Source organism: Zootermopsis nevadensis, unplaced genomic scaffold, assembly GCF_977971745.1.
Source record: "Zootermopsis nevadensis isolate Lab colony 2312 unplaced genomic scaffold, Znev_1.0 Znev_ptg000019l, whole genome shotgun sequence".
NCBI lineage: Eukaryota > Metazoa > Arthropoda > Insecta > Blattodea > Termopsidae > Zootermopsis > Zootermopsis nevadensis.
The window spans coordinates 3,816,411-3,843,496 of record NW_028259151.1 but is presented as its reverse complement, the minus strand read 5'-3'; the positions used below and the strand labels follow the sequence as shown (position 1 = coordinate 3,843,496).

At 36.9% G+C, this 27,086-nt stretch overlaps 1 protein-coding gene across 1 annotated transcript; it reads right to left on the bottom strand.

Moving 5' to 3' along the window:
- Nucleotides 1–435: 435 nt before the first annotated feature.
- Nucleotides 436–19,618, bottom strand: cta (Guanine nucleotide-binding protein subunit alpha cta). Its single transcript, XM_022082388.2, has 4 exons — nt 18,829–19,618; nt 17,139–17,189; nt 14,867–15,084; nt 436–11,538 (listed from the first exon to the last, which is right to left on the bottom strand). Exons 1-4 carry the CDS (start codon nt 19,306–19,308, stop codon nt 11,181–11,183), a joined length of 1,107 nt encoding a protein of 368 aa, XP_021938080.1. The 5' UTR covers nt 19,309–19,618; the 3' UTR covers nt 436–11,180.
- Nucleotides 19,619–27,086: the final 7,468 nt, after the last annotated feature.

Below are 27,086 nucleotides of genomic sequence, written 5' to 3'. Positions count from 1 at the left end.
GCAGTTTCCGAGCACCTACAAGTGTGAAGTAGGATTTTACACTCTTTCCTTCATAAAGAACACAAAATGAAACTGTTTGCTGAACCCCGAATACGATGAGAGGTGTCCTCTGTCTCCAATTGCTCCAAATTTTGCAGAACTATTAAATAAGATGGAGCAGTGGCATTGTACTCATTAGCTGGGACCTGGGTGATGAAATATTCATGGTGAATAATTACCAAATTTTCTGTAGCTGCTAAAATGTTTAGAGATGTTTAAAATAAAGACATTGCATCAAAGATAATCCATCTCAAGCAACACAGTTAGGATCTTAAACACATTTTAATGAAAATGTGATCAAGAATATGGGGTGAGATGCCTTTTATCAAGCACATGGGACGGCAGAAAAGTGGGGTTAATACAGCTGTTTCAGTGTAAATTCACAAAGTCATAACAAACACTTGTTTAACTATACTTTATTACATACAATAACCACAGTAGTGTCAATGTGTCTGGCAAACGCACAAGTTCTTATAAAATAGATCAGATCTATGTTATAAATATGGTTTATAAACAGATCTATAAAAAATATTGTCACCTTGGCAAATACAAGCTGCATTACTTTTCAATAACGTTATAAATTATGCAGACCACCGATCAGAAGCACCATTTTTTTAAATATATGCGTAGTGGTTATGAACAATGTATATATATGCTATATATATTTATGACTTACTACCTTTGGAACATTATAGTACTGAGACTGTGCGAACTGGGAAACCTTTTAAAATAAAACCAGTAATTTGTTCAATTTTAAAGGGTACTGACGATAGGATTTCTAAATTCTTGGACTATATTCGACTTAGAAGAGAAGACGACGCACAAAGTCCAAGAATTTTGTAATCCCGACAGTAATTTTTTACTGAACAATGCAGAAAATGAACATTATTGTAAGTAGGGACAGTAATTTGCACAATATTCATTGTTCATCATGACTTAAGATTAAGGTTTACCATCACATAAATTTGGCTAATGATATCCTTTCCATGCTACACATGGCCATTTTGACCAGGGTTTATTTGGTGTTTGACAATATCAATGAAAGAAATATCTTCTGCCATCTATTGGCAGTTAAAGCTATTTGCGGCTTTGAACAATGAAATTAAACGTTACAGTGGAAATATACTAACAGACTGCTTCTTTAAATAAAAAAGTATATGGAAATAAATAAATATGGTTTTCTATGTATTATAACTGAAGAAACAATAAGCAACACATTTTCATAGTTCCTTCATGCAGTTACCAAGGCATCATGCCAGAATGGCATATCAGCATATTCATATAATTGGAGATATCTGGTCCAACAACGTAATGCTGCTCTACACAGATATAGAGACAATTACATTTAAGCATATGAACACTAATAATGCACATTTATCGCGTGTACGAATTTAGTCTCCTGCCCTACTGGCATGATGCCCTCGAATTACTATTACGAGAGTGGAGTAGAAAGACCTAGGAAAGAAGACTTGCATTTAATCCACATTTACCACAGTAACCACAAGACTGACCATCAATATCAGATATAAAAGCGTTCGAAGGAAACTTGCACCTTACAGCTGGGACTGTCACTTAACATGAATATGCAGTTAAAGCTCAAAATGATGCAAATCAACATTCCACAGATTTGTCCCTCTTGGGGAAAGAGGAGAAATGCTCAGTAGTTAATTCCAGTTGTGCTCTTATTTTTGTGAAGGATTATCTCAAATTATTCAGTGACATGAATACATGGTTTCAAAAGTCTGAATCTCAGACAGGAGATATCTACCGGGAGGTTTGTCCTGCACTAAACGTTTCTTCTTTACCCGATCACTTTTTTTGGAGCCGTCACTTACATTTATGAAGTCAAAGCGAATTCTATCCTACACAATGAGACTTTCTCCATGTAAATTTTAATTTAGTTTCTTACCCAAAATATCCATTTTGAATGTATAACTTGAAATCATACCAAAATACATTTTAACACACAATTTCAAACTACTTCATCAGATTTGCATAATAAAATACGTAACAAATGAACACTATAGTACAAAGTGCAAGATCTATTATTCTCGTGTAACTGTTTACTTCTCAAAAGACGCAGGTCATATTTCAGTCGAGAAACAGATGAGAAAGATAAAATCTTGAAGCCTTGGTTCCTAATTTTTTTACTCCTCATATAACAGTTCTCATTTACTGATCACTGGGGCACACAAAGTTAAGGCTAAACAAAAATGGCAAGTCATTCCAGAATTTAAGGGAATCGAAACTGAAGGCATCTGCTGAATTTACAAATTATGAACTTCTTATACTGGGTCCATGCATGTCCTAAACTACACCGACTACTTTGTAATTGAAGCACCATTATAACAAGGGAATTATTAACATTTTTTAACATATGCTTTATTTTAGGCCTGCACTGTAGTAATGAACCTCTCCTTAAATTCATTTTAAATATATCCAGCCATATTATTTTCAGTTAGAGATGGCACAAAAATAACGGCATTATTTAAAATGAAGGAAGAAATGAACAACTAAGCAGATTTGAATAAAACTCATTGTGTACAAAAAGATTCAGTTCAGCATTTAATTCAAATGCACTGCATTGTTCTTTAGTATCGCCATTTAAAAATAAAGTATTTTTTGTGCCAGCAGGTATATATGCATACATATAGTATGTACTGAATTGCAACTTGGGAATAAATAATTTAAATATGATGACTTCAAATGATCAGATTTGTGAGAGGGTAAAAGAAGGTTAATTTAAATCTTGACACATGGAGGTCACACATCACTTCGGAATAACCGTCCTTTACCTATTTTTTCATTTCTCATCATAAGGTACAATGGTTACTATCACTTACCATAAATTCAGTATGTATCTTTACAGCTTAATGACAAATTAAGAATTTGCTTGACTGAACCACATATATAAAATTTTCAACATAATACCATAATATATTCTGTGAAATTTCTAGAAACAGCAACTTTGGTCCCTGTACAAATCATTATACATGCTTTCAACCCCACAAAAGCTGTAAATCCTTTACTGAAAATATTCACTTATAAACAAAAATTCTACATAACCTCAAACAAGATATGACACACCTGAACATTTTAAAATTATATACAAATATCTTTAAATATTGAAGTCTTGAATTTAATCAGTGACAGTTAGGAAAAGTAGGAGTGACAAGTTCTCTTTTCAAGCTCGCCTAATTCTGACTGATGTGTTTGAATGCTTCCAAAAAATACTTGGAATTTAAACATAATACAGTGACCCCAATGTAACTGCAAAAATTATCAAAAATGACAAAACTGTAACTTAAAAATTTAACAACTGATATAACTGACATAAAACAAACCTGTAGCTTGCAAAGTTAACTGAAATAATAACTGAACATTAAACATTTTTCTAATTCTAAACATTCTTTCATAGACACTGATCTCTGAAGCAAATATCAATGTATTTCATTATACAGTTGTAAAGAAACAATGTTCTAGAATGTGTGGCAAAGGGCAGAGATACCATGAAGAGGTTGTCTAATGGCAGAAGAAGTGTGATTTAGAGATCTCACACTATACAATGACAGAGACAGTATAGTCCTCTGAAATGTCAGCAACATCAGCTGAAGTGAGGAAGGTCCTTAATCACATTAACCCTGATAATAGAGGCAGTATGGTTCCTCAGAAAAGTAGGCAACACGCGAACTTCTACGTGGTGTATCTAAAAGCTGGTAAAAGTAAAGTTGTCCCACTATATGCCATGTGGGTGCTTGGGGGGGGGGGGGGGGGGGGGGGAAGGAGAGAGAAGGTACAGCTCCTACTCATTCTTAACCTCGGCACTAGGTGGGGGTGAGTGGTCAGTATCACGCCCCGGCTGTGCTTTACCCCCAGGAAAAGACCCTGGTACCCACTGGAGGAGATTGGGTGGGCCCCAGAGCCGGTTTGGACACAGAGGCTTGAGGAAAAATCCTCTGCCCCCATTGGGGATCAAACCCCAGTAGTCCAGTCCATAGCCAGTCACTATAACGAGCTATCCTGGCTCTCCAAAAACTGATTCAACTTCAACATTAAATTGCTGCGAATAGTTAAAATCAGTTACGTAATGTGATTCACATGTCAAGCACTAGTATGATGTATATATTAATGCTATCAACCTCAATGTAAGAAAAATATCATAAGCCAATTGTCAAGAGGGAGGGGGACCTGAACAGCTGACTTCTATTTCCAAATTTTATTGGGCTGAAGTACAAAAATCCATATTCCAATCTAAAAATAGTGCATCAGCCATTAAACAAGACAATTTTATATGAATTACTTATGAGTTTTCTTAATATATCCATTATGTACTTATCTTTATTTATCTACAGTGGACTTTTATGCTGTTACATCATCATCCTAAACTTGGAGTATTTTGTGTTGCCTAAACCACGTCATTTATAAGTGTTAAATCCTTTGAATGTGCTCCCATTCAGCCTCATTCAGTTGATGTAGATGTAAGGTTGGTTTAGTATATCAGGCTGATAGAGTTTACAAAACTCCACTTTTAAATAATAATAAAGTAACATATTATGCAGTGGTTCTCAAATAGTGTACCATGGCACACTAATGTGCCACAAGCTTTCTCCAAGTGTGCTGCGAGGCTCTGAATAGAAGAATGATTACATAAAATTAAATATGCAAATTAAAAATCAAATAATTGTTAATATCACATTATTATCCATAACTGAATACACTTTAGTAATTAGTTAAAGAAGAGTAATAAACTTACATTTGAAACCTGAATGACTATGAAGGTACTTCAACCCACTTCTTGCCACAAGTGAATTCATAAGACTTTATTGATAGAAACCATCAAACCAGGAGAAATGATATTTAATAGAATTGTCCAATACATAGCCTTCACAGATGACGTAGTTGTAGTAGGAAGAACAGGAAACTACCTGAGAGAGTGTATAGCAACTGGAAGAAGGATCGAAGCAGCTAGGCCTAGAAGTTAACACCAGTAAGACCAAGTACATGATATACGCTAGAGATAAAAGTAGACTCGAGAATCTCACGAATCTCGAGATGGAAGAGGGACGTATCAAGTACCTGGGGAAGTCAGTGTGGAAATCAAAGCCAGAATAGTGGCAAGCAATCGATGCTATTTTGCCTACCAGAAGCTTCTAAGATCCTCAAATGTCTCAAGACAGCTGAAGCACACCATATACAAAACAATCATAAGACCAGTAGTGCTATATGGTGCTGAGACACGGACACTGACGAAAAGAGACAAAAATAAGCTGGAGACGCGGGAGAGGAAAGTTCTCTGAAAAATATATGGTGCGGTCAATGAAAAGCGGCAGGTAAAAACTAACCACGAACACTACAGTCTCTATGAAGATCTGGACTGTGACAGAAATTAGGAAAAGGAGACTGTGTTGGCCTGGACATGTAGAGAGAATGCAAAAGAACAGGCTGCTGCCAAGACCATGTATCAAAATCCCAAAGGGAGAAGAAGACCTGGAAGACCCCACAAGAGATGGCTTGATGATATAGAGGAAGATCTCAAGAGAATGGGAGTTAGGGTTTGGAGAAGGAAGGTGGAACAGAGGAATGGGCAAGCATTGTTATGGTGGCCAAGGCCCTACAAGGGCTGTAGCCCAGGTTTGAGTACACAAGGTTCTGTGTTACTCAGTTCTTACTTAAGCTGTGTTGAGTGTAGTGCCCTTTGTTTAAAACAATTTATGTTAAATGCCCCTAAAAATAGAGACTTAAAGAAAATGTGACAGTGAAAAAGTGAAACTAATATTAACCAAAAACCTGATGTGGCTGCTATGAAAATATACAGAACATGTTTTTAATAAAACTATTCCTCTAAGACATTAATATATTCTAAGTTTCTACAGTTTAAATAAATGTATTTCTTGGATAATATGGAGAAACTTGAAAATGTGGCAATATTAAAACTTTTATGAAAAACAATGTATTTTGTCCTACTTCCCCCTTCTGTTCCAAACTGAGCTGTTGAGCATTAACAGATGAAACTATAACAAACCATTCACAACAATCATCCAATAAATGTCACTCAAACACATTAACTGTTACACAAAAAATATAAAAATAAAATGACATAATAGACACACCAAAACTTATCACAATAATATGTACAGGTTTTATATAAAATGGAAATTTTTGAAACATATACAAATATTTAGTATCAAACAACAAAAGCTGTGCTATCTTTGATATTCTTCCACAGTTATGATAAGGCAGTATGGTCTTTGATATATTAGAAAGAGTAATATATCTGACCTGAGTACCATGCTTACAATTTTTAAAAGGCCATTTATGTTGTACATATTTACATACTGTATATATAATAATCATACTTATTATGTTAATTATTATAAGACACAGAAATAATCAGTCATTTATATACAATTTCAATAGCCATTTTGATGTTTGCTCACATAAACAAGCACAAGTATTTAAGTCAGTTTGTAAGACACATGAAGCCAGAAGTCATGTCCTGCACACAAATGGACTTCAAAACCCTTCCAGGCTGTTAAAGGCTTCCCCCTTCTTAATTCATGTAATATGGTTTAAAGTAGATTAACTAATTAAATGGAACAGATCATAGCTGCTCAGCTAGTCAAGAAATTCCTGGCCTTTTATGGAACCTAAAGGTTCATTACTGTGTAAGATTTGAGGTTTTCACAGCGGTGAGTATGAAGATTTCTGTCTTCTGGGTTGTTGCGCCGTATGGTATGGTAGATGTTTACCAACGTTTCCTCCATCATCAGGGCGATGATATTCAACGCCCTGATGACGGAGGCAGTATGACCCCTGAAACTACATAGCGCATCAACCCGGAAGACAGGAATCTTCGTTCATTACTGTGTTCACAAGAGCCTGCTACTGCATTCAGAATCAGATTTACAGTATACAGGCTTGCTTTAAAATATATTGAAATAATATTGTATTAAGTGTTATGAAAAAGAAATTTTTGCCAAATTTGCATAAAATGGCTTACATTTTTTATACTGTGTTCCATTCTGTCTGTAATATACCATGAATAAAACATTCATTTCTTTAACTCTTGCAAGACATGCTGCATAATAAAGAAATATGCCAGTTCATTGTTCTTCATAATACAGTCATTGATCATTGGGTCTAAAATTTCTTACTGTCATTCCCTTCACCCTGAGAAAGATTTTTCAGCACATAAGTATGAGCTGCCACCGGTAAGCTGTCAAAATGTAACACTTCAAAACGTCAAAATAATGAATGAACATAAACATGAGTAAAATATAAAGTGTTACTTGTGGTTTATGCCTTCATTTACAACTTTTCCACACTTTTAGGCTAATTCACATTGCAGCTGTGGGACACCTGACAAACTCAGGAAAAATCTCCCTTGAAATCAAACCTGAAGGACTGTCAGTTAAAACATAATGTATGCGCACGTGTGTGTCTCAAACCTTCTGGAATGAAACATAAGACAGTCAGCTATTAGTGCCATAAATCATCTGAGGTAAGTGAATGAGCAGCCTGACTGGACAGAAAATTTATAAAAACTTCTTAACATCAATTGTAACATTATCATAAACAGCTTTATTTTGACATAAGCAAAATAAAAGGAATAGTAATATATGAAAATGGTGTCTGGAGAATAAAAAACAATAAAATACACAATCTACAAGTAAAGTAAAGTTTGTCCCACTATACGCCATGTAGGCGCTTGGGGTGAGTGGAGGTATAGCTCCTCTCTTCCTTGACCTCGGCACTAGATGGGGGTGAGTGGTCAGCTTCACGCCCCGGCCGGCTTTACCCCAGGGAAAGGACCCCGGTACCCATTGTAGAGGAGACTGGGTGGGTCCCAGAGCAGGTCTGGATGCAGAGGCTAGAGGAAAAATCCTCTGCCCCCGTCGGGGATCGAACCCCGGTCGTCCAGCCCATAGCTAGTCACTATACTAACTGAGCTATCCCGGCTCATACACAATCTATATAAGGAATGTTAAAACAATCAAGTTGTCAAGACCAAGATGGATAGGACATATAGCAAGAATGGAAGAAAATCTACCTGACAAGAAATTAACCTTCAACCAGACTGAAGCCAATCGCAAAAGTGGACAACCTAAATTAAGGTGGCTAGACTGTGTACCAAATGATATTAAAACCTTAAAAATTAAGGCCTGGTAAATGAAAGCATAAGAAAGAGATGAAAGGAGGAGGGTTCTCCAGGAAGCCAAGGCTCATAAAGAGCTGTAGTCAGAAGAAAAATATATACAAATAAAAACATAAGAAATTTAAGCTGTGAATTAAACAGATACTAAATTATTAATCTTATCATTCTGCAGAGGTTATGTGTTGCAAATAAAACTGAGTGCTATGCCACTGCCTGATGCGGCGTAGAGAAGACAACTTCGCAGCTCATTTCTTACAGACCATTTAAAACCAGATAATAAGATGTCCCCACAGACATCACCACATATGAATATGGAGGCCTTTGCACATCCAGGCACATTTATTGTACATACTAAATGTACAATAAATGTGAAAATTCTATATTTTCACAATCATAATAAAAATGAAATTTAAACACTCAAATTGAAATGAACATACTGATATAACCTACTCAAATTTGCCTCATAAGTAGGCTAAGGTTTGGTACAATTCCAGTACATGCTACAGCCATCATCACTACTTACAAAAATAAACAGCATGATTTATGAAGATCGCTGTCTTCTGGGTTGTTGGTAGTCTGGTAGATGTCCACGAGCATTTCAGAGGTCATACTGCCTTCGTCATCAGGTAGTATGACCTCTGAAACGTTGGACATCTACCATACTACACGGCGTAACAATCCAGAAGACAGCGATCTTCATACCCACCGCTGTGGAAACCTCAAATCCTACACAGCATGATTTATATGTGACAAGGTATATGGAAAGTAAACTTAGTTACATAATGTACTGACTTCCACAAGGAGTTCACATGTAACAGTCCAATGACAACCTTCTACACATTTAACTCTTGGTGCAACACTCAGCAGGAACTGGAAAATACTGCACACGACCAAACCATAAGAAGAATGATAAAAAAACAAAGTAATCTGTAAGATGCAGTCATTTAAGTACATCCTTAGCTTACTGACACATGAGACAGCCTTCAGTATGGGGGATAGTTATGAATGTGTTGAACGTTATAAACAGCTGACAAGGGGTAATCCTTCAGCTTGGTGGGGGTGTGGACAGAAAGCTTGTAAGCATTTATAAAACTTTGACATGGGTAGACATTTTGTGACACTGGTTATGAACCTTCGGGTTCCTAAAGAGCAAATTACTAAACAGGCAAACTCCTCACTATATATAAATGTCACAGAATACTGCAGACATGTACAGATTCTTTTGTATGATCTGAGGACATGTGAAGATGTTAACTGGAATGACCTTGTAGACGAGAGTCTAATGACAGACTTTTGTGCACACAGTAATGAAGCTTCTGGCTCTGTTAAAAAGGGAAATTTCTCGACCAAGTATCATTTCCTCAAGGAAGATCTACCATATCAGTTACTGCCAGAAATAACTAAAGAAATTAATAAACTTGCCAAAATGTCATATTCCGTTATTTTACTGACAGTACCTACCGAAGAACCATAGTATATAACAGTCAGCATTAAAATCGTGTGTGATTAACATTGTAACACCTACAGATTTTAAGAGAAAGTAATGGCTTAGGAATTCTGCTCACACAATTAATATTTATGAGCATACTTGCTTTTCAGATCACAATAAATTAAAGTGAAAAATTATAACATTTGACCCAGTACTTGTTTCATCATGAAATTAAAAACAATTTGAATAAATGGTTGAAAGCATTTTAAATATTTCACACTCTATATGTTCAAGCAGTTTATACCAGCAGTGGAGCATTCATGTCAGCCACATTAGCCTGGCAAACACTTTCAAAAATGAAAAATAACAAAGTCTCACTTTCATGGTTCTACGGTATGCCATACACTGGAACACAGAGATGAGAAGTGATCAGATAAAATGTATCTTTAGCAGCAACAACCAGTGAGCAACTGGAAGCCACCTAGTCCTTCCTTAATATCGGCCTGCTGTTTGTGCAGACACACCAAGAAGAGATATAGTACAGTGAAGAGTTGCAGTGCAAAGGGACTGTGTGACTTTGAAAGCTAAGATATTAGCAAAATCTTGACTTTTAACAATCTACTTGCTTGTGTGCTGGCTTTTGATGTAGTGAGATGCATCACATTTATTGCAATTTTAACTGTGTAACCTTTGTTGTGGGTGTGTGCCACGTTATGACTTGTGGCTGTGCATTATGGAGGATGAAGATTGTGACTGTGTTGTACAGGACTAATCAAAATGGTAAATTTCTTGTACATATTTTGCTTCAAAGAGAAAAATAATTAAAATAGGAAGATCAAACATTTTCCTTAAAAAATGGTGAAACAATCAAAGAACAGGTTATGCAATTTTTCTGATTCTTGGTACAACACTGAACTTCAAGAATTAGAAAACAGTCTCAACCCCTGTAACTCCAAGACATTATTTTCACTGAAAAAACTGAAGTTCAAGGTGTAATAAATATGGAACACTCAGAAGCCACTAACTATTTTTCTCTTTCTTTATATTTCTTTCCTCTTTCATAATTTTTTGCCCAAATCTGCATAGCTGTCTTGTACAATGTATGTAATCAATTGCAAAAATTGTCATGACCCCCCAACCTTGAAATTTGGCTAACAATTCTGAAAAAATGCTCCACCACTGGTTTATACATTTTGACTGCTTTTCAGAGATTTATTCAGTTGAAAAATACCTTTCAAATATTGCCAAAGTATGTCAGAAATGAGACAGGAGTGCTTATTATGACAAATTGTTTCTCCTTTTTTCTCCAGACTTTTCAGTCAGTGGGAGTCTTAACAGTAAAATAATGCAACCCAAGATATTGAACAAAGCAACATCCAAATCTTAAGAACGCAGACATAGCTTAATACATAACTGCAGTATTATAGATATGAATCCAACAGATGGCCAGGTAATAAATGAGGTACAAAATCATGCAATTAGTTTACTGCATTCCAATACAAAGAAGAATCTAACAAACTGACTAACACTTCTCCAGCTCCCAACCTGAACAAGTTGTCACTGAAGCATGAGCGACTCAAGGTTCCTATGTAGGATAGTGTCTTTAACAGCATTGAACACAACCTTGATATTCTCTGTGTCAACAGCTGTCGTGAAATGATGAAATAATGGCTTCCTTGGGTCTCTCTTTACACTTGTGAACATAGTTACAATAAATGCTTGAACATCAGACAAGTTGCGTGGGTCACCAGTAAACTGGGGAAAATATGCACGCACATCTGAAATACCTGAGCGAATTTTCTCAACAAGTAGGTCTGTTTTATTGAGAAACAAAATAATGGACACACCACGAAACACTAGGTTATTAACAATTGTGTCAAATATGTTCCGTGATTCCTCCAAGCGGTTTGTGCGTCTGTAAAGAAAAGAAAATTTATTAGAAATGACACATGAACATTAAAGGAGAACTAAAACAATTGCTATAAGTTCTTCACATCAGTCATTTTTAAATTTGTATTCATATGTACGTGTATATATGCGGAACAGAACAATAGCAAATAATAGCAGGACCCAGCCTGCTAGTTGTCCTTTGTGTTGTCTACAGTTAAAACAGGACCGAAAAGGTGTAATCTGCACCGGGAGTGTTCCCACATGTATTCTTTGCAAGTTTTTAAATACAAATTCTCCTAGCTGAAATAAAAAATATATTATACACACAGGGACTACTATGCAAGCATTACCATCAGTATTATCCACTTATGCACCGCAACAGACTGCAGGTGCTGTACAAACTTATTTGTCTCTCTTCAACATAAGATTTATTAATTAACCACTGTCTACTTATCTTCTTCATTAACAAAAGAAATGAACAAATTACAATCATATGTATATATTTTTCACAGTTCTCATAAAAATGCACGAACATACATTTTAAATATTGCTTTATTTCTTCTCTGTCCATTAAACTGTTAATCAGGAACCGACTGTTGAGGGAACAGCATGGATTCAGAAGGCCCTGATTTTCTATTACAATCTGATCAATAAATGCAATGTACAGCCTATGACACATGTTGAAAGTCTCTTAATTTGTACATGTTAAAGAAAAAGTTAGTCCCGGGCATGACGTTAAACTGCGTCCACAGACCAAATGACCACCAGTGTAAGTGGTCCCCCTCTACCAAGTGTCAACAGCCTCTTCGGAGGGTGGATGAGCGGGTGGAGGTTCAAGACACCCTCATGGGTCAACGGCATAGAATGTGGAAGGCAAGGGGAATCCACCGCATTAAAGATCCTCAGGATTTCCCAAGTATCAGCAGCTCAAGAGCCGCTGGCAACCAATCCTAGGATTGATTACAACAGACTATAGAAAAAGTATTCTCAAAATATGTCAGTCATCACGCTTAGACAAATTTAGTTTCTAACTACAGACATGTGTTCTTAAAGCCTTAAGTACTGTTCGCGACTGTAATCTTGAGACTTGTGGGATGAGAAAATGGGGTGGAGGAAAGATAGAGTCTGCTATGCAGTAGCCTTTAACGCTTCAGACTTCCTGCATTCCTTGCAAGTCTCAAGATTACGGTCGCGAACAGTACATGTGTTTGAAGTGTCTTAAGTATCATACAGCACAAAGTGAACTTTGTAGAAGTGTTCTGGACTTGTACATGTGGTCACAGGATTGAGAGGTCACATCAATTCTTTTTCATTTCATGCAGCTGTCATATCGTTATTTTACATTATACCAAAGTTGTGTTGTTTTTAAAACTTTTTATAGTACATCACTGTATGACCCCACAGTGTGGAATTTGTGTTGATCATACCTCACAAGATGTTCATCCACCATGTTGATATTACCAAATGTAAGAAATTGAAAAATACAATTCTAGAGTCAACAACAATGATATAAAGTCCAGACCAAATGTTATCCAAATCCACCCAGCAGTTCTTATGTTGAATCACGTGGACAGACAAGGTACAGTCTGCATATGCATTCATTTCATATACATCATGTAAAGTAGACATAAAAGGGATCCATGAATGTAAAATCATAATTATTCATAGAGGGCAGATTATTATAATCTAGCAGTGAAATGTGTTCAGAATGAATGGGAAAAAAATTGTCATCTCAAAAACTTGGGAACAGATATTACATGGGAAAAATTGAAGTGCTAATATCTCTGAATGAAAACTATGAAAATAGAATGAAAATCATGCTATTTGCAGGTTACCCTCTGCCTGTTTCCTCTTGAACCCTTCTTGGTACCGTGACTGGATACAAGCTGGATGATACCATTCAGATTGTCTCTGGCAACCATCCAGCCCAACCAGTGGGTACTGAGGGCTTTTCTTCCTGCGGTAAGTAAGGCAGCTGGAGTTCAAATCTGATCACACTTCCATCTAGCGCCAAGGTCAACATTAAGTACAGATTTAGATGAAGTTTGAAGGTTTCTGACAATGGTGTGTTATAATAAATAAATTTTTTTTTTGGACTGTCCACTGTCTAAATATCAAATCATAAAACTACAATGTTTCAGAAGCTGAACTTTTCTTGTCTTCAGGTAAAAGGGGGAAGAGGATAGAAAACCTATCTGTTGGACCCCCTGGTACAGTTAGACTGCTTTAACACGTGAGCCCGTGAGCCGCACAACTGAGTGGCTCGCTGAGCCAGTATGCAGCTCATGTGGAGCCAATATGCAATTCAGAGTTCGATTCACATGACCCTCCGCTAGAGTTACCAACTTAATAGTACCTATTACAGACAACTTACTGGAGTTTTTATGAAACAATACTGAACATTATGAGAGATTGATTCTCTTACACTTCTGCGATTAACTGACTGTTGAAGAAAAATCGTATAGGCAGGCATTTTATGCAAGAAAATGCAAACACTGTGAACAATTCTATGGTTGCATTATATGAAGTCTTCAGTGAATGAGTTATAAGTCAAGAATTGTGGCCTTTGCAATTACCTGATTTAAATCCTCGTGACTTCTATTAGTGGGGCATGCTAAAAGAAAAAGTGTATGTGAAAAATCTGCACTCTATAGAGGAACTTCAAGAAAATAGGCATGAAATTTCTGCTATTCCTGTACAGCAACTTCAATGTGTGTCTAGGAACACACTCTCCTGATGTGACGCATGCTTAGTAGCAGAGAGTCGTCACTTCGAGTCTGTTCTATAAAATAAATACAGCAGTAAAGCAAGCCATGAATAACTGGCTACCATAGCAAGTATATGCAAGAAGTGTGTCATGTCAGCTGCCAGATCCAATCTAACGATTAACGGTATACCCAATATTATAAAGATTTCATATAATGTAAGCAAAGGGTTCATGTAAAGTAGGCATAGGTCCTGTAAGTGCTGCATCTCCACTTAGAAAAAACAGTGTGTGCAAAAGTCTGTACATTGTGCATAAAAATTGGGGGGGAGAACAGTCAGAATATGAAATTCAAACATCCTACAAGTGTAATGGCACTCCCCACTGGGCCACATCCAACTGCATTTTTGAGTACCTCAGAGAAAGAGATTAAAAACAATGTATACATATATTATATGTTAAATATCTTAACAGATATTCTGTCACAATTTTATTGTGGTGTAAATTATATTTTTGAAAAAATATATACAATCTGCAAAAGTAATATGTCATATTCATTTAATATTTAACAGTCCCAGACACTCAGGCAGTGTCAACATAAACATAAATGGCAACAGGCCAAAGCTATTCCACTTTAATTTATACTGACCTGTCCTCCAGCAGCACTTGGTCATACTCAGAAGATGATACAAGAAAGAGAATTGAAGTGACACTGTCAAAGCACTGGAACCATTTCTGTCTCTGTGACCGCTGACCACCAACATCCACAAACTGGAAAGGTATGTTGTTGATACGGATAACAAATTCTGTGATCCCCTTTGTAGCTTTGCGTGCATGCAGAATGTCTAGATGAGACGGTACATAGTCCTAAAAACAAAAATATTTTTAAATGCATGGAATGTTTATGTGATATGCTACTGTAACCCTTTACATCCTCATCAAATGGGAATCTATCCACCTGTACAGATGAACCTCTTTTTAATGACGTATGAATACAACTATGTTAAAATCGCCTCTTGTTTTTGGCAAATATGCTCAGAAACCTGCATATGTTATTTGCAGCACTGGCACACCTAGTTAAAGGAATGTCTCAGCACACCGTTCATGCCAAAGGTAGAAAATTCTCTTATCTGCTCTGTAGGTACATGAATACCAGCTGTGTAAATAATGACTTCTTTGCCTTTAAAACATTAATAAGAAGTGAAGCACTGAGATGTTGTCTGCAATACAGAGTGTACCGCGACAGGATGTCCATAGCTTAACTACGTGCTCTCGGGATCGTTTTTAGTCAAAGGTGATAAAAATATGGAAAATAAGAAGAGGATGATAATCTTTGATGACAGAATGCAGAAACAAGAATCATTCTTTCATGATGCCAAACCCAGTTATCCAAAAGTGTGTAAAATCTGGGAGTGGTTACAACTGACAACACTGTTTATAACACACATGGGTAAGTTAACCAGTATTGTTTATGTTCCCAGCTAGTGAAGTTCTGTGGTAAGTAAGGCAGAAACAAATCAAGCTACTGTTTGTGACTGCAATCTTGAGACTTGCAAGGAATGCAGGGAGTCTGAAGCATTAAAAGAGTGCATTTCTACTTATTCAAATAGCCAACCCAAGAAATTGGCCTGATGCAGAGGCAGGAAACTGAACTTATTAAAAAGTGGGTGGCTTTTTCGTTCCCTCCATTTTTGTGTGTGTGTACAGAAAACCCTCCTCCAAAATATATTTATCAAATGCCAATATGATTATATGCGTAAAAATAAACATGAACCATTTGCCAAAAGCAGAAAATTTGATTATATGCAGTCTGATTTTCAACAGTTAATGAACTAGGAGCTTGTTGTGATGATATACACAATAAAATTGATGATGATGATGAGCAACTTGTTATGCCTATGTTAATAGCAAAGGCCATGCCTGATTCTCTTCGCAAAGTAAAGAAGCTGGCAATGGCAGGTGTTGATATGGATGCCATAATGGACAGAAATTTTGAAGTTTTAAAAAAATGACTTCAACTCACAGCTTCATAGAAGGAAAGATTTTCATAAGAAAAGTAAACAATAAAATATTATTGATTTAATAAAATCAAAATCACCCATTCCTGCTTGCGCTCATCCCAAACTATCAACATCCATTATGATGGAATGTGATGCCTAACTGTGTTGTAATACTTTAGTTTAATACCAAACATTCCATTCATATTTTACTTTAATACTTAACTTTCTGATGATACTTTACATACTTTTTTCATTAAATATCACTACAGTATATTATGAATTTATTATTTATTTGCTTTGACCTTCCATGACTGCATTCTAGTAATCCTGTACAATATTAAGTATGTCCAAAAACAGATTTACCAAATGTGCCACTTTTGAGGGGCATATTCCCTGCACTGAACAAGGATTTACTGTACTACTTGCATGAAATTTGTTATGACTACCTAAGAGTCATATTTAATTTATTACATACATATCCTTTTACTTTTTTACTTGCTTGTTTTGTGTTACTACAGCAATATGCCATATTATTCTAATGTAGATTACATACATAACACAGAACTTGTATGCCACCAAATTATGCACATAAAATTAATCTCACTAACAATGACATAACTAAGCAATAAATAACAATAATAGCATAAGGAATGAGTCTGTTCATGGAGAAATAACAAAAGTCAGAATTAAAAACTGTTTCTTATAAAAGATTAAAATTTCAATAAACATGAACAGAATTCCCTGCATTTAAAAGAGTACTTTATATTAATGTAATGAACGGTTTTCTTTGCCTCCTCAAAAACTTGTGATTCCTGGCTTATTTGTTTCTGAAATCATTGATTCAGTTATATTTCCTTTAAATTTCAAAGACAGATTCATGTTCCAGTTACAGGCAGAGTAAATGGTTCTGTGTCTACTCACTGTTCTTGCTATCCTCTCCAGGTCATTGAAAAAATATTGTACTGAATCACTCTGAAACAGACAGAAACGTCAACTTGAAACTTTTCAAACTATGAAGTTGAGATGATAAAAACAGGAAGTACAAATTTTTTAGAAACCTAAACAACAATATACACTGGTAACATGTTATCACAGATTTATGAAAATAAAAGTATCTATAAATAAATATTAATACATATTAATTTAAACAGGAAACAGACAAGTTTGTGTAAGCAAGCTTAGAACTATTCTTTCATATAGTTCGCGCGAGTAGTCGTGGCACCAAAATGACCGATGTGTAAGCCGAGAGAGGGAAGTTCAGTAGTAATGGGGGTCGTACAGCCTCAGCTGCGGTGACATACCGATCCAAACACAGCTATAGCTACAAACCAACTGAAGCCGACATCCTCCCTAGCGCGTGCTTCAGACAGGTCCATCTTATACAACCAAAAACAGTTGGCCTCTCTTAACAAACATATCCCTTGTAAGACAGTTTCATTTAGAATTTCAATTAGCAACTCAAACATGTGTAGCTTATTTCAAACATGAGATTTCAGGTTCTCACAGCAGTGAGTATGAAGATGGCTGTCTTCTGGGTTGTTAAGCCATGCACTCTGGTAGAAGTTTACTGACAGGTACTTCCTGCCTCCATTATCAGGATCATCACCCTGAAATGTCTGCAAAGTTCTACCAGACTACATCGTGCAACAACCTAAAACAGAGCCATCGTCAACTTCAATGTTCTGTTCAATGGAAAATGAAAAAAGGCTTTCAGTGTTGTGGAAGGAGCATAATACAACTAAAATAGCACAACTGACACAAGTAACTGCATCTACAGTTTTGGTGCAGAAATGTTTGCTATGTTTAGTGCTGCACTAATATGCTAAAAATTCAAATCATTCTCAGGAAAATGAATACAATAATGTAAAAGAATTTGTTACCTCACTGTAAGACAATGTTAAAATATTGAATGGTATTACAGCTGCTCTAAAACCACAGTAAGCACAGACATTAACAAATTTATTCTCAAACAATCTTCACTCAGTACCTGAGGTAAGGATTTCTTCTTCATGCATTAACTACATATGTGATGGCCAGAATTTTCCTTCCTGCAACACAAGTGAAGAATCTGTAACTTTCATTTAGAAAGCTACACCATATCTAACCACAAATGAATGACAGTCCATCCTATTATGTACTGTCAAATATTCATTAATCTTTAAAAGCAGCTACACAACTTTTGTCTGTTTACAAATTATACAGATGTGGTAAAAATGGCACATAATAATAAGAAGGGTAAAAATCCTCAAAACAAAATTAAAATGTAAAAGGAAGAATTCTCTAGATGGAATATTTCCTGAGCTATCATGGTTTGAAGGAATCATCAAATGGGGCGAGAGCTGTACTGATCATAAGTAGCATAGAAATTAGAGATGACACAGAGACAAAGGCAGAAACATGGGGGGTTAGCCACAATCTCATTTTACATCTCACTGCCAATAGTATCACTATCAATATGAAACGAAAACGGATGTCTATAATAAGAAATCAAAAGATACAAATAGCACATTCCTTTCACAACAAATGTTGCTAACCTATTTAATTTGACATGCAATTATGAAAACTTAAAAACAGAAAAATTAGAATCTATCTAAGAAAATACACAACTTACCAACTGAAACTCTCGTCTTCTATCAAATGCTTTCCTAATACCAGAATCCTTCCACAAACTTTGCAACGAGGGGGCATAATGCAAGAAAAGTCTATCATCCAACATCATCCTGTTTTCATACTTAAGGATGTGATGACCATGGCCAGAATTATTTGAATTTTCCCACGGAATGTTGAGTTTGTCCCTAGCATCTACTAACACCTTCATGCCTTTCACAATGTTTTGATAAATCACATGTTGGTATTCTTTCACAAGTTCAGGTTCGAACTTAATACCATGGATAATTCGCATTTGCTTCAGAAACGTTGATTTTCCACTCTCACCAGCACCAAGTAATAACAATTTCACTTGCCTTCGTAAAGATTGTTTATCTTTTTCTATCAATCTGTCAATTTCTTGACTCTTGTGTCTTTGCTCTAATTCTTCTGGACTAAATTTAAACCGAAGACAACACGAACACGACCACATTGCAGTCGCCATCTTGCCTCACCCTCGTTCCGATGAGTTTACTTGTATGACGTCATGAAAGTGATTTGCATGAAGTTCATGTGTTGAAGTCGATGATGGTTTGGTATTTGCGGTTAGTGGGGGAAGGAGCAAAGTGCTTATTTTGTAGTACTTGGGAAACAGCAGAGCCTAAATGCCTGGGTGAGCCAAATGCTGCCCCTCTCGACAAGACATTCCACCACCGCTCAACGCCGCCTGCCTTTTACAAACAGCTTAACATTCTCAAAATATTGTCGCAATTAACAGCACGAAACTCCCACAAACTTTGACAAAAACAGTCAGTGATTTTGCAAACCTCAAAACAAGAAACAGAGAAACAACAACAAAAATATGGCGTCACCCGGTCACAGCAATTGCGGAGCTTGTGGTGTCCTTACAAGTAGAAGACAACAATATTGGTGATGGGACAGAACACTGAAAGACCTAGGGCCACATTCATCCTTTATTATTAACTGGAGGGCCAGCAGGTTACAAATTACAATTAGTTTGTCATAACGATGTATTAAAATGCAACAAATCTACAAGTACACTCTTTAATTTCATTTAACAGATTTGTGGAATATTTAATTCAGGCGACACAATATTTTTAATTACACAGAATGTTACAATATTACAGAAGTTTAAAATGTACGCGGGCAGCACAAAAGACATTGACGAACCGCTTGTGCCCCCGGCAGCGGATTGAGGATCGCCGTTCAAGTATTTTAACACCTTCTGATGATACATTTTTCCTGAAAAATAATGAGTTTATCGGTGGTCATGTACCTGCTTCACGAACGCTAGCATGTAAATGACAATGAGCTGCAGTTATTTAAACTGTTCCATAACCTTCTTGGCTGACTGCCATTTGATGGTGGCATGCAAACAAAAACAAAAGTTAACTTTCATTGAACAAAAGACCAAAAATAAAAATATGTGTGTAAAATATGCCTATTCCTTCGCCTTCGGTGCTACGCTGACTCTGTGAACAGGTGTTAATCAATCAATCAATCAATCAAATTAATTTTAATTAATCTGATTGTTCGCGTATCGGAAAATAACTTTTGGTAAATGGTCGTAAGAGAAATTTCTGAAAGTCAGTCTTCGTGTGGCCATAGTTTTACTCTCAGGGACGAGCTGCATTTTTTTGAATAGCAGTTGTGTACATTCTTCGGTCCTCCTTGATTAGTTGCGGTGTTCAGTCAGCTCTTCGCTCATTTAGAACAGGGATGCAAGAAAATATTATTGAGTGTGCAGGGGAAATGGCAATAAATCGATGTAGGATAAAGTCGCGGTGAAAGACAAACACCAGCGCTAGTCGATCAGTGATTTGACGGGATGGTACTCAACCACGCTTGGAGCCGCCCAGTTATCTGTGACTGTGCTAGACAAATTTTTCCTACCTTTCTTTGGCGATTAGTCGTGGGAAATACGACAGAAACGATTGTGTTTTGTCGGATCAAGAGGGAAATTTTCGTCTAAATAAGCAAACGCTGTAATTAAAAATAATACTATTAATTCTTGAAAAAATGGGGCGGGTGTGCATTTGTCTGGTAAAGCAAAACAGAAAAATCCGTCGTTCTGATGTGTTTGTATATGTTAATAATAATGTTTGGATTAGCATGCACGAATTGTTGTGGCTTTCTTCAGTCAGTGCGTGCACTGGCATCTTAAAATTTTCTATTATTAGAATACTGTATAATGGACTTCATTTGAAATGTGTGTCTGTACCGTGTGCCAGCAGTCGGCTATAATACTGCACGTTCTTCAGAAAAAATTACAACTATGCCCTGCTCCTGTTCACCTGTTTATTCTTTTACTCGATACTGTCTCAGCTGAACATGCAAATAAATGCCACTAATATTTATAAACTTATTATTAGTTCTATTATTATCAGCTTATATTACGAACAATAATAATTCAGTTTCTTGCTTTAGTGTTCTGTATCAACAGCTAAACGACTAGTAATAGATGCAGCACAAAAGAAACAAATATAAACAAAACAATAATAAAAAATTCAATTATATCGCATTATAACTTTAAGAAAAATTAATACACAAATGTTTACTAAATAAGAATGTTTACAAACGATCTTCACATCTGATGAACAAGTTTGACGTGAGTAAAAAACAGCAAACAGAGGAGAATCTCAAAAAATTTGTAGTGAGAGAGCAAATTCTAATAGTTTCAGGTAACGAATGATAATATTTTAAAACACTGTAAGTATTACAAGAACAAGTACATTTAAGTGGCGCCTCCTAGTTTATAAATTTTAAAAATTTAGCTGATCTAAAGTATTCCCACAACTGTAATGAATATAGAAAATAAATTATTGTAACACAGGGATAAATTCTTCCGTTGAATGTGCTCCAACTTCATGACGGCAGTAGAATCGCTCCGTGAAACGGAGGCAAATTTAAATTTAGATCTGACCAAAGTAATATACAGCATCAGAAGACTGCCAGTTGATGATGAAGACAAGCTAATAACTCGAATATGATTCAAGAACTTCTGGAATTGCGAAAATGTAGAATTAGATGTAGAATTGCAAAGTAGTCTACTTGTTGAAAATTGTCTTTAGCCAAGATGTCCTAGATATTTAATAGTGCCAGCACAATTAATACTATTAAGCAGCCGTTGGGACATATTCTGGTAATATTAGCTAAAGGAAAATAACCTTGTTTACTGGAACATGAAAATAAGTCTATTGAGCCTGGAAAAGTTGAACGAAGTTAATTTCAATTGCGTATTTTTCCAAAACCTCATGGGGAAATCGAGAGACGAATGTGATTTTGTCCTTGGTCCTTTAGTAATGGTGGGGAGGGGAAGATGCATAAGCTTCTTACCCCATCAGTTAAATCCTATTTCCCTTTTGTGGTTTCTACCTAGAAGTTCTGAAAATTCTGAAATAAGTTCTTTATTACTGTAAAACAAGAAGTGAGCACAAATATAATGAAGATTTATTACGTCATTGTAAGTTTTCGACGGCTGGAGACAGTTAAATCTTGGTATACCAGGGAGTTGGCATGAGGCTTCTTGACGTTAGGGTCACTGCTGTTGTTTGCGACATCACCCCAGATACGACAGACATCGTTACGAAGATAGTCTTATCTCTCTGGGCGGTTATGCTAAAAGAAAGGAATAATTTTTTAACCAAAACCCATGGGAATGCATCTTAATCTGTGCTGCATGATGATATACCTTTTATGACTACGTCTGAAATGTGCATGACTGACGATGTTCAGGTTTGATGGTATTCTGTAAGTATTACTGTAGCAGACGTCATTAAACTACATGCTTCAAGGCCACGGAAGGACTTCGTTTTCCTTATCGCGCGGCTAATTTTGCTACACTGCGAATTCTGAACTGTCTTCACTCGTCCGAGCTCAGCTATTCTTGTTCCAAAGTTGTGCTGTAACCTTGAAGAGTGTGGTTTGGTTAGTTCTTTGATGCCGAATAAGTGGGAACAGAGGAAAATTAGAATGACAATAGAAAAATTAAAGCGCAGAGAGACTTCATTTCTGGGGAAGAAATAATCGCTGTTTATTCTGATAACCATTTCAAATGCACCAGAACACTCTGTAGACAAAATATATAGTTACTGATTGTTAAATAGGGTGGCACATTTCGTTATCACCGGGAATTTGAAAAGGTTTTAGAGTATTCAGAATTACTTAAGGGGGAAAATAGGCAAAGAGGAACGGGAGTAAGAGATGAAGTTATGAAAGAAATCATTCAATTCAATTGAATTTCAACGAGCCTATTTCACTACTCATATATGACTAGTATACCAATCTATAATGAATGTCAAGACAACTCTGACAAAGAGAATATAATTACGACTCCACAGTCAAATCTTTACTTTATCTATTAGACTTTTGGTCACATAAATCATCAGACACTGAAATCTTTGTCCGATGCTAGCGGTATTTTCATTTGAAGTTACAATCAGCGTGTTTTTAGTTCAGAAATATCTAAGAATTTTAATTTCTGTCGGCAAGTTGATGAGAGAATTTAACCGCGTGTCGTACAGGTTCACTGCATTCGACGCCATAACACGTGCTAAAGGAAGATAAGTATCTTAATCCGGCATGCAGCTAATCACGCGCAGTTATATTTGCTATGCAGGAAGCAGACCCAGTGACGACCTCTTCCATGAGATGTGGGAAACTTGAATAACAGCTCCCCAGGAAGGACTTTGTTCCTTGGAATGAATACAGGGAGTCGTTCCTTTCGATATCTGTAATTTCAGAAGGTCCATCGTCCCCTTCTAACCCCGTGTAACCCTTGGTTTCGGCCAATATACTTCGATAATAACGTGGAATTATTCATCATTACATTCCCTGAGAGTTGATTACCTGAAGTGAACATTATAAAGAAAGCAAGAACTTAAGTATACCTTTAGCAGCTCCAGCCAGGAAGTCGCTGTTAGCTACCTGTTCCTGATCTAACGTGGGCCTTCTGTTTGATCAGGCGCACTTAGAAGATACATGATTCAGTACAGATATTCAGGGCGAAGGTCGAGGTCACGCGAGAAGTGCTGGCACTTGCGGAAAGGACTAATTTCGATCGTTTGAGATGAACTCGTCCGAAGCACGCGCTAGAGGGGTGTCAGATTCGGTTGGTTTGTAGTTCTAGCTGTGTTTAGTTCGGTACGTCACCGCAGCTGAGGCTGTGCGACCCCCACTACCACTGAAATCGCCTCTCTCGGCTTACACATCGCGCATTTAGGTGCCACCACTACTCGCGCGACCTCTACTGCGTGACATTCAATGTTACTTGCGTGCAGGCTTCGGACGTAGCGAGGGGTGCAGTTTTAAAAATAAAATAAAAAAGACTCTCCTTCTCAAAATTAGAATGAACAAATTGTGCTAAAACTACGTGCGAAATGCTAGGCTCGGAGATCGGTTATCTTGACTAAAGTTTTTCGTGGTTTTCCTCAGTCCTACCAGGAAAATTTCTGGGGCCACGATCGCTACCTTCCACATACGTTCCATAACTCACTGTCATCCTCACATCCGAAAATAGAAGACTAAGTACATAAAGCGCCGTTAAAAAATATCAATGAATAAATGCTATCGATCCTGATCGTACTAAGTAGCACGTGTTGAATTCCATCCAGGTAGCTGCGCTAGAGAACGCCTGATGAAATCAACAGGGAACTGAAATTATTAATATAAGAAACACAACTGGTTTATATTATTAGAGTTCAGAGAAAGAAATTTCGTTCAAAATACAAACACGACAAAGAATCAAAATATTTAGACGAATAACAAAAGTTGTTACACGTCATTTGTATTCCAGATGAGCAATGCCTAAATGAGGAAATATCTGACGAGAGTCTGTAATTGATCCCACGACATTGCATTAATATAGTATTTTTTAGCAAAAAAACCAATGTGGACCAAATCACTGAACACGTTTTTACAGAAGTTGAGATTAACATAAGTGTAACCATGGTCCTATATGCTACTGCATGTAATGGGTGAATTTATTTGTAACATATCAGTACTTTGTGAGCCTTTTAAATGCATTATGTGAAATCTTTATGATAGTGTGTTGTGTTTGTTTGTATTCTACTATTCCATATCTCATTGTCATCTTACTAACTTGTGGTTCCATGGAATGAAATAAAGATGTATGTATGAATGAGTGGTCACGTGTTTCTTTCATCCACAATAAAGTGTACTGAATTATTATTAATACTTTTATTTAACGGCAGCTGTCTTTACACGATCACTAGCCAGTTTGTTATAAAATACAAAGTGTATACTTGCAAAATAAGTCCAAACGGCCGCAAAAATATTTTTCGAATGTTCATCACTGTGTTCACAAAATCCCGTTACCTGACTCTATTCGGAGCTAGCTGCATCCAGTTCGCTCCGATGCCCATTTCCCCAAGGCCCATCTTAATGTTATCCTCCCTCAGCGTCTAGGTCTCCTCCTTTCATGCCTCCCAACCAATACCTCTTCCCTCCAGATGCGTTCAGCATGTCCAGCCCACGTCATCCCAGATTTAATCACCCTAAAAATATCAGGTAGGGAGTACAGGCCGTGAAGCTCATCATGCAATTTTCTCCATGATTCGTCTACCTACCTTTCAGGTCTTCCTCAACACTCTGATCTCAAAGACCCTTAATCTATGTTCCTCCCTGAAAGCGAGAGACCAAGTTTCGCACCCATACAGCACAACTGGCAAAACTACACTTTTGTATATTTTAACCTTTAGCTTTTTTATGAGACGGGATTCTTCAGCTATCATCATATTCTGGTTGTCATGAATTTTGATGCCGAGACATGATCATGTACTTTGTCTTTTGCGAATTTATTTCTAATCCTACTAGCTTTGAAGAGTTTCTGTGTTTGCTTTTAAAGTATTTATATTATTGCCCAACAGATTAATATCAGCAGCAAAGACCAAAAGCTGATGTGTCCCATTCAATTCCAAACCACACACATTTTCTTGGATTTTCCTGATGGCATATTCCAAGGCAAAATTTAAATAATCAATGGTTAGGGCACGAAATTCATTTTAAACTGCTCCAACTTATTGCGTCCATGATACGTGCAGCAGATCTGCATATTACATGTGCATGAGCAGGTGAAATGCTCTTCACACCATCTATTAGCTCTATTGAAAACCATTCACTGACATTAGTGCCTATAAATGGACAACACTGGTGAAATATCAGACACATACCCCCTCTGGGTTCAAAACCCAGAGAACCATCCAATCAAAATCCTATGCACGGAGGGCAAGTTGCCTGACGGGATAACCTCTCATCAGCAGCAAGAAACCCTAGTTAATAATTATCTTATCGATACTACAAATTTACAGAACTAATCTGATCAGTTCTGCTGTAAAAGACTTTTTTATTCTTAAGTGTTTAATGGGCTAACATGGTTAACACCAACACTGTTCCTGGTCTCAACCAGCCATATAACTTGCTGCATTTCCACTGTCTATTCACTGACATGAGAAGTAAGAGACACAGAAGTGTTTGATCATCATGTGATCCATTGTTATGTGGGATTCTACAGGCACCTTTAACAAACACTTGGATCATGTGGCTGACGTTAAAGAACATATAGGAAACCATATAACAAGTGATCATAGAGCCGGGATAGCTCAGTCAGTTTAGTGACTAGCTACGGGCTGGACGGCTGGGGTTCGATCCCCGACGGGGGCAGAGGATTTTTCCTCTAGCCTCTGCGTCCAGACCGGCTCTGGGGCCCACCCAGCCTCCTATACAATGGGTACCGGGGTCCTTTCCCGGGGGTAAAGCACGGCCGGGGCGTGATGCTGACCACTCACCCCCATCTAGTGCCGAGGTCAAGGAAGAGAGGAGCTATACCTCTTCTCACCCCAAACGCCTACATGGCGTATAGTGGGACAAACTTTACTTTACTTTACTTTACTTCATATGATGATTATACTCTTCTGTTCCCATCCACTGTCTCATTTCAGTGTGGAGACAGAAGAATCCATCATTTACGTCTTCAATTACTCAGGTTCACAGTAGGTCTACTGCCTATGGGCTTCTATTATATATCACTGCTGCACAAGCCAAGTGTCAGACGGGACAAAATTCAAAAATGAAAGACAATATGATAACAAATAAAACTGTATCCAAGCCTATCTGTTGCCCATCTAAGCACAGAAATAGATATAATTGTTTTTCAGAGTAAGGTGTTGCCAATGGAGGATGAAAATTGAACTGGACTGTGCATGGTGCCACCTTTGATCATAATGATCAACTGTAGTAAATGCT